Source organism: Ascaphus truei, chromosome 3 (genome assembly GCF_040206685.1).
Source record: "Ascaphus truei isolate aAscTru1 chromosome 3, aAscTru1.hap1, whole genome shotgun sequence".
Taxonomy (NCBI): Eukaryota; Metazoa; Chordata; class Amphibia; order Anura; family Ascaphidae; genus Ascaphus; species Ascaphus truei.
Window position 1 is genome coordinate 319,953,169 of NC_134485.1, and position 9,999 is coordinate 319,963,167.

At 38.9% G+C, this 9,999-nt stretch overlaps 1 protein-coding gene across 1 annotated transcript in view; it reads right to left on the minus strand.

The window, feature by feature from the left end:
• Window positions 1-9,999, minus strand: part of SUCLA2 (succinate-CoA ligase ADP-forming subunit beta) — a 105,497-nt gene that overhangs the window by 28,634 nt on the left and 66,864 nt on the right. The window contains exon 6 of the mRNA XM_075591152.1: window positions 3,754-3,892. Coding sequence (XP_075447267.1) covers window positions 3,754-3,892 — 139 coding nt within the window. The remainder of the gene's footprint in view (window positions 1-3,753; window positions 3,893-9,999) is intronic.

The window sequence follows — 9,999 nt, forward strand, 5'->3', positions numbered from 1 at the left end:
CCACCACTCCCAATGTATCTCTCAAACTTCTGCCTGATGAAGCACTGAATTGTGTGAAACGCGTTGCGGAGTTCATTCAGTGCACAGATAGGGATCCAGACTCTTGCTGTATAGTTTCCAGCCTCCCCACAGAGGTTTGAGCCAATTCCATCTGGTTCGCTCGAAGTGGGATGAGCGCTGGAAGTAGAGAAACGGCGATTGTGGTGGACTACTCAATACGGGTCCTGCGAGTAGCCGCAACCCGGAAGTGACATCTGAGTTCTGCAGAGCCAGTTGGTCCCAGCGCGGGGGACTGATTTGTGAGTCTCAGCATTTACCCCCTGCGCCTACCATCCAACTGAACTGGATACCTGTGCACTGGCCTCTACTGGACTTATATTATTTTATATGTAAGTTTTTACTTGTTACTATTTTATTTGTATATTACATGTACCTTGACCCTTGGTGCGCTTCTGTGCTTTTTTTTTTAACATATGAAAGTAGTGATTAGATTTCGCACTCACTCCTACTTAGCCATTACTAATAAAATGGTCATCTAAGCAGCTTTATTAATGTAAATTAGAATTGTGGTGTTGGTTACCAACACAGCAATCCAGTGAGATAGACACCTGTGTGTGCGTGTGCATCTTCTCTTGGTTGTACTACTTATAAGGTTTACATTAACCTCTTGTCTGCCAGAGGGGGTTTGCAACACACTGTTGCAAACTGGACACTGATTCTAATTAGAATAAATGTTCCAGACATTAAAACGTGGACAAGAAAGTGATACTGTGTCTTAGGCCTTGCTGGGGGCAAGGACTCTGGGTTAAGGGGGCCACTACAGCAGTCAGTTTTGATATGTTGGGGGTTGGTCGTAGAATCATGTGGTCTGTCTTGTAGACCAATTGCTACCCGACTGGGAGTACCAGAAGGACAAATTCTTGGGATTGATGAGAACCCCATCTGAGGGAAGTCAGGCCCCCGACAGACAACTGTGCTGGCTGTCCCCTGCCGGTGGCCCAGCTGCAAAGTACATTATCTCTTAAAGCAGCAATACTACATTTCCCCCACCCCATCCTTCCCCCCACCTTATTTTTACATGTAAAACATGTGACAATGTATAATTCTACATTCTTACCTAAGCTGGCAATCATTTGGTGCACCGGTTATAAATCTGTAAAAATCCTGATTGTGTGACTAACATAATGACTGCCTTCTGACTATCCTGCAGTCAGTGAAATGGTGCAGCTGATATGTACTGTAACATTATATTACAAAGTGTAACACATTATTGTTACAGATTCCAGAGTAATATACAGTCTGTTGTTTGGAAGTCAGCGACAGATCTGTTTGGGAAACTTTGTTGCCAAAGTGCAGAATTCAAAAAGGTGTCACCGTCTGTTTCAAAAGAAGAAGTGGATATGACTTTCTAAATGGTTGCTGTAGCAACCACAGGATGATCAGTACATAAAAAAAGAAAAATGATTAAAAATGGCATTAGGAGTTAAAACAAAAAATGCACATCTAATACTACAGAACTGATGTATTTTCAAGTTTTGCTGCTTTATTACTAGCTTTTCATACAGGGAAAGTGGGCAGACTACACAGAATAAAAAGCAGGACCTCAATAGATAAAAAGCAGGAAACATTTGCAGTTTTTCTTTAATTACTTCCGTTTCTATATATACTAGGCTAATGAATGCAAAACAAACAATGGGGGGCATGGGCTATGTGAAAATGCGATAGAATACATTTACAGTCGAAGCTTTTAACGCAGAGAAATATTGCAGTTTCCTTTGTTGAATATTACAAATCCAGTCATTTTTATTGCTGCAGTTAAAGCAAACTGCGATTCCAATATACATATATTTCCCCAACAAAAGATTTGTTTTCTGGCATGAAATTTTTCAATTACCTAGGTTTCAACCATCTATCTTGCAGCGCTAGAGAGGATGAGTCAGAAGCATTTATAAAGGATGAGCAACCGAGCCTTTCAAACATCGGAGCATGGAGGTGAAACCGAAGGCATTGTAAGAGGAAAGAAAATGGAAAACAACCTAATATTAGTAGCAACTGTTCTAGTTTAAAAATATATTTTTTCTTAAAATTGTACTATAGTGTTCTTTTTTTTAACCACGCTGTTTTACTGTGTGACAATTATTTAAACATGCTACAAAGTCCAAGCTATGAAAACGGTTTGAAAATATTGTACGATTTTGAGTACAAATAAATAAAATGCACATTTACTGCACAATGTTGAACACACTTTATATTTTCTGTATTCATCATCTATTCTATGATGTATTGTATCATTGCAGGCTCATGGGGAGGGGCAGCAGTTTGGGGAAGCAGGTGAAGCCCCATGGGGACGGCCCCCCCGGGCACCCTGTCGCCCACCAATATTCTTTGGATCAAATAAGTTTAACTGCACATTTAAAGACATGACATTTGCTCATGTAGTTTTTGATATCACTAGAACACCTCAATCTGTGTGTGCATCATTTGTCTTGGAGACTTTTGAATGACCTTTCATTTAAAAGGATTACATCTGCACAGCAGCACACTTGGAATGTTCATTTTCCAGCTCCACAGAAAACATGCTGAGGTGTATACGCCGAGAACAATATTTAGTGCAGAAAGTGCAAGACAGAATTTGTGGAACCAAGAGTTTTTGTTTTACTTTGCCCTATGGATGTAGCTACTGCACCATGAAGTTTGGTACTCTAGGAGTCCCATGACATAGTAGCAATGTCATATGCTCTACGCTTCACGTGATCTGTCACCTTCTGTTCCATCATCAGTGATGAAGTGGTCACGTGGTCACAAGTGCTAGATGCACCATAGTATTCTGGTGCCACGACCCTCCAGCACTTGACAGCGTTGACACTTTTTATGAAAGGCTTCCCATCATCTAAATGCCGTTATCGAAAACTACCAATCTGCTCTTTGAAACCATATCACGTTGACAAGTGAACATAATACCTAAAATTCTTACCTCACAAAACATATTTGGTAAACAATGTACAGTAATAGGCATCTTTAAACAAAAATGATCGTGCTTTAAGCTAGTACAAAGTCTATTTTAGTTTCTTTGGAAATGAATAAACATTTCTTCCTCCACACTAACACTGCATGGGTGATGGGTGTTTCATGTCAAACAACGGTTTTCTCCATGTGAGAATCTAGCCAAACACACATTTACTACTAGCCCCTAATATCATACTTCTTAAGAGTTTGCACATCTTACAATTCAAAAGGTACAATTTCCCCACAGTAAGAGGATTTCACCGTTTAGTCTGAAATGAAGACCCAATGCAATTGCCATTAACCTCAATATAGAAAGACTTATAATGTTGGACTATGCCACATAGGTAAACTAATAGACACACACACACAGTATATATATATATATATATATATATATATATATATATATATATATGTATGAGGCTGTGCTCAAAGCTGTGAAATGTAGCAAGCATAAGGTTATAGGGGACCAGGTTATATACTGTGTGTGTGTGTGTCTATTAGTATTAGTTTACCTATGTGGCATAGTCCAGCATTTTAAGGCTCTCTATATTCAGGTTAATGGCACGCACGCACGCACACACACACACACACACACACACACACACACACACACACACACACACACACACACACACACACACACACACGTTCCAATGAAAGTTAGAAAACTGATGCTTTAAGGGAGTTTTTCACTTCAGACATTTTGACAGAATAGGAATATAACTTAAAAGAAAATGAATTTACCAATTCCTGAGGAATCCTCCACCATTGGGTTTATTTCCACCATCGTGGCATCATACTTCATGAACAGATTGTAGAGGTTGATCATACATTTTGCTGCTTCATCTACAATGGTAGGTGGGAAGCCCATTTTCTCTGCAAGCTGAAACAAATACAATTATTTAAAAAAATATAGAAATATATATCTTTTTTAAAGTAGCTACGTAAATAGCTCTGATCCAATGAAATATTCAGTGTTATGTTTGTTTCAAAACAAAACAAAAAAAGTGCGCAAATTATTATTTCTAGTGTTTAACCCTTCACCACCGTTGTGTTAATTTGAAACTAAATACAACCTCTAATTCGATGGGTGATCTGCAGCTATGTGAACAGGGGAAAAACCCCTAGGCAACTGTAACACAAAGAAAGACAAAAGCGCAAACGCACATAGTGAAGTTTGTAAAAATATAGGTGTATATTAATTAGGGTATAATATCTGCGTACATCAGATTAGTTGGTAATAGACATTTCATGTACAATACATGAGTTTACCACACGCCGCACTGCCACCTCCAGGCCTCAGATGGTCTCTCTCACAGCATCCAGGACAGTCTATCATAGCTGTAGCATGGGATCTCTGCCGCACTGCTGCCTTCCGATCGATATCCTTCCCCACTCGCTGCCGTCACCACCGCTCACTTCTAGGATCTGCCTCCGACCGCCACTGTACTTCGGAGCAGTGTGTTGATGAATCACGTGTCCCGCGGGCTTTTGCGACTGACCGCAAAGGGAGGTTGAGGCGTAAAGCGTGATGGTAGCTTTACTACAGTTTGCCGAGTGCAGCTTTTGGCATGAAATCAGTCCAGGTCAGATAATACCACACAGAGTGTGGAGATAGAGTTCTAGGGCTATTAAAAAACTTATCCAACGCGTTTCGAAGCTTGCGCTTCTTCAGGGATAAAATACACTAGGATAAGAGTATATTTATACCCTTAGATCGCCACTTGATTGGTCAAAGTCAAAAGGTATCTAAACCAATCTGATCTTCAGCAGGCATCATCCCACAGGTGTGGGTGTTTTGAAGTACTTACTTCTTAATGTGCTCTGGTGGATTGACCATTTCAGTGCTGGTCCAAGGGTATAGCTAAAACACATTACATTCTTTTTATTCAACTTATAAAATACATTCATAAAAATCACATCAATAAAATTGCCAATGATTGTGAGTATTTCAAAGGCTCTGAAATAAAACAAACAGGTGTTACTGACACATATACACATTATTTGCTTTATGTTTAATATGAATGGGTATCACAGATGTTTATAGATTTTATATATAAGACCAAGCACTAGTCTAATAGGAGACACATAACTATATAGGGCCTATTTATACAAAATGTTTAATATAGACACCAGAGGTCTATGTTTTCATTTAGACCTTTTGGGCCTAAAGACTGCAATTGGTGGATCCAATAAGTTTCTTGGACAGAAATATCTTTTATTCTGTCTCCTCCACGTCTATTTTGGGGAATGGTTTTAATCCCTTTAAATGTCAGGGATGAGGGGTCTTTGTTGTGGTGGGTCGAGAAATGACGACTTACACTATGGGTCTGTAGTGCATGTTTAATATTTCTCACGTGCTCTTGGATACGTGTTTTCAGACAACGTTTTGTGCGGCCTACATATTGCAGGCCGCAGGGGCATTCTAATAAGTACACTAGGAATTTGGTATTACAATTGATAAATTCAGTAATATTATACACTTTATGATCTATATTGGATTTAAATGTTTTGCGTTCTCCATGTAGGAGTTTGCATATGCAGCATCTCCCACATGGGAAGTTCCCTACTACATTATTACTCATCCAGGATAGTGCATCTTTATTTTTTGCAGTTTTCCCAATGTCACTCGGGACTAATGTATCTTTTAAACTGCGTGCCTTCCTGTAGATAAACTTGGGGGATGTAGTAATGTGTCCACTAAGAATGGGGTCTGTAGATATAATGCCCCAGTGTTTTTTTGTTACTCCTTCTATTTGTCTGTGCATGGAATTGTAATTTGTGATGAACGGAACTTCTATCCTGTCCTTATCTACATTTAGAGGGCTTTTCTTTTTTTGTATCAACAGTTTATTCCGATCTATTTTTCTAACCTTTTCTAGTTCTAGCATAAGTTTTTTATAGTTATATCCTCTTTCTAAGAATCTCAGGAACAGGAATTGGGCTTGTAATTCAAAGTCTGCCTCCTTGCTGCAGTTTCTCTTAATTCTCATGAACTGACCTCCAGGTATATTGCTAATCCAAGTTCTTTTATGATTACTGGAGGCCAGTAAGAGATTGTTAGTATCTACCTTTTTGAAGAAGGTTTTAGTTGTTACCCCTTCTGCCTCTGAGGCCTTGAGGTCCAGATCTAAATAGCTGACACTCTCCGTGTGTGTTACATGGGTGAATACCAAGTTGTGATCATTATGATTGATGTATTCCATGAATTTATCTATTGATTCTTCATCCCCCTCCCACACACAGAGAATGTCATCTATATAGCGACGCCATATCACTATATGTTTCAGGAATGGATTCTCCTGCCAGATGAAAGTTTCTTCCCAGTTTCCCATATACAGGTTTGCGAAGCTGGGGGCAAAACGTGTGCCCATTGCAGTTCAGCAAACCTGCAAGAAAAACTGGGAAAGAAAAAGAAAATAATTATGGCTAAGCACATATTCTATGGCTTGTAAGATAAACCATCTATTCAGATCTGAGATTTTAGATTCTCGTCTCAGGTATTCCTCAACTGCTGCAATACCCTTTATATGTGGAATGCTGGTGTACAGGGCTTGTACGTCACACGTCAGCCACCTGTACGAACTTTTCCATTTGAATTGTGCAAAAAGGTTTAGTACCGCAGAGGAATCCTTTAGATATGAAGGTAGCTCCCCTACGATACTTTGCAGGAAATAGTCCACATATTGGGATAGATTTGCCGTCAGTGAGGATATACCTGAGACTATTGGTCTACCTGGCGGGTTTGTTAGAGATTTGTGCAGTTTAGGTAGGTGATAGAACACCGGTATTTTTGGTGACTTGTTATATAGAAACCCATATTCTTTATCTGTTATTATTGTGAGGGATAGTGCTTCATCTAGAAGTTCTTTAAGTTTAGTTAGAAATGATGCTGTGGGATCTGAAGTTAGTTTTTTATAGAAGACAGGGTCACAAAGGAGTCGGTGTGTTTCCTGCTCATAAGTAGAGCGATCTTTATCTACAGACCCCATTCTTAGTGGACACATTACTACATCCCCAAGTTTATCTACAGGAAGGCACGCAGTTTAAAAGATACATTAGTCCCGAGTGACATTGGGAAAACTGCAAAAAATAAAGATGCACTATCCTGGATGAGTAATAATGTAGTAGGGAACTTCCCATGTGGGAGATGCTGCATATGCAAACTCCTACATGGAGAACGCAAAACATTTAAATCCAATATAGATCATAAAGTGTATAATATTACTGAATTTATCAATTGTAATACCAAATTCCTAGTGTACTTATTAGAATGCCCCTGCGGCCTGCAATATGTAGGCCGCACAAAACGTTGTCTGAAAACACGTATCCAAGAGCACGTGAGAAATATTAAACATGCACTACAGACCCATAGTGTAAGTCGTCATTTCTCGACCCACCACAACAAAGACCCCTCATCCCTGACATTTAAAGGGATTAAAACCATTCCCCAAAATAGACGTGGAGGAGACAGAATAAAAGATATTTCTGTCCAAGAAACTTATTGGATCCACCAATTGCAGTCTTTAGGCCCAAAAGGTCTAAATGAAAACATAGACCTCTGGTGTCTATATTAAACATTTTGTATAAATAGGCCCTATATAGTTATGTGTCTCCTATTAGACTAGTGCTTGGTCTTATATATAAAATCTATAAACATCTGTGATACCCATTCATATTAAACAAGAAGCAAATAATGAGTATATGTGTCAGTAACACCTGTTTGTTTTATTTCAGAGCCTTTGAAATACTCACAATCATTGGCAATTTTATTGATGTGATTTTTATGAATGTATTTTATAAGTTGAATAAAAAGAATGTAATGTGTTTTAGCTATACCCTTGGACCAGCACTGAAATGGTCAATCCACCAGAGCACATTAAGAAGTAAGTACTTCAAAACACCCACACCTGTGGGATGATGCCTGCTGAAGATCAGATTGGTTTAGATACCTTTTGACTTTGACCAATCAAGTGGCGATCTAAGGGTATAAATATACTCTTATCCTAGTGTATTTTATCCCTGAAGAAGTGCAAACTTCGAAACGCGTTGGATAAGTTTTTTAATAGCCCTAGAACTCTATCTCCACACTCTGTGTGGTATTATCTGCCCTGGACTGATTTCATGCCAAAAGCTGCACTCGGCAAACTGTAGTAAAGCTACCATCACGCTTTACGCCTCAACCTCCCTTTGCGGTCAGTCGCAAAAGCCCGCGGGACACGTGATTCATCAACACACTGCTCCGAAGTACAGTGGCGGTCGGAGGCAGATCCTAGAAGTGAGCAGTGGTGACGGCAGCGAGTGGGGAAGGATATCGATCGGAAGGCAGCAGTGCGGCAGAGATCCCATGCTACAGCTGTGATAGACTGTCCTGGATGCTGTGAGAGAGACCATCTGAGGCCTGGAGGTGGCAGTGCGGCGTGTGGTAAACTCATGTATTGTACATGAAATGTCTATTACCAACTAATCTGATGTACGCAGATATTATACCCTAATTAATATACACCTATATTTTTACAAACTTCACTATGTGCGTTTGCGCTTTTGTCTTTCTTTGTGTTATGTTTGTTTCAGTCTGTGAAATGTTTTATACTACTTTTAATGTGGCTTGTTTTACAGTAAAATTATTAAGTCTTCATGCTCGTAGGGTAAATCAATTAAAATAAAGCATTTTGGCTTGAGACGATAATTAGAGAGCACAAGCAGCCACTAAAAATAAGTAATGACCACATCTGTAGCCTTCTAAATAACGTAAGCTTCCTGATTGGAGACAATATTAGAATTTACACTACAGGTATTATACAGATCACTGAATAGTACTTACTAAAAATGGAAAGAATATATGTGGAATTTTATATTTAAAAAAATACATCTTTTATTCATAATTTAGCACAATTTGTGACCTGTTAATAGCCAACAACAATTTTTAAGACATGTAATGCAATGTGTACATAGATTTTTATGTATACTGTTGTCAAGACCAATCTAGCTACTACAACTTTGCACTTTAAACTTCATAGAGAGCCACAGGTTCAGGTTAAAAACTAACCAGGATATTTTAATTTGGAAAACCCACCGCTTGAATTTTCTAATGTTCGCTCAATGCTTATTGGTAGATGCCTATACATTGATTGAAATATAATTACCATTGATATTATTACAACAAGAGACAGGGGGTGCCCAACGCTGCATCCAATTGACAAAACATATTTTACTCTATATGTTTTGTCAATTGGATGCAGCGTTGGGCACCCCCTGTCTCTTGTTGTATACATTTGCCACGCTCAATAGCGCTCTGGTTGACATAAATATATATTCACTTTGTGGTGGGTGTAGGAGTTTGAGCTTGCTGGGAATCTGTGTTAACCATTGATATTATTACTCTGTTGTAAAATACTGTAGAACTATAACAACTGAAAAAACAGCTATTTTTGTCTTCCACACGTAGGGTTGCAAGGTGTCCGGTATTGAACCGGACTGTCCTGTATTTGAATACACTGTCCAGAAAAAAATTTTTTAGAGGTAATACTGGATATGTATGTATCTGGTATTACCTCTCTGGACATAGTGACCTGAGCGCCTTGGGGGTCCGCAGGAGTTCCCTGAGCAAGGATGTTGCTCCGGTCTTCTGAAAGCGAAAGTGGTCAATAAGCTCAGTAGCGGCTGATCGCACCACGAATGACTAAAAACTCACATTGACTTGAATGAAACTTATCGGACGATCGCACTTCGGGGTTATTGAATAAGACCAAGGAAATGGTTGTGCTTATTCTATACATTTTAAGACTCACATTGCATTTATCACCACCTACTGTAGAAGACTGTTCCATGTACCAAGTAACCTTTTAGTGAAGGAGTATATCACATTTACTATGCCACTACAACTTGTTTTGGACCTTTTTCAATGGAAAATGTTTTGCCATTTATTTTATATCATTGAGTCAATTAAACGTCATTTAATTTTCATTTATTTTAGTGTTCGTAATCTTT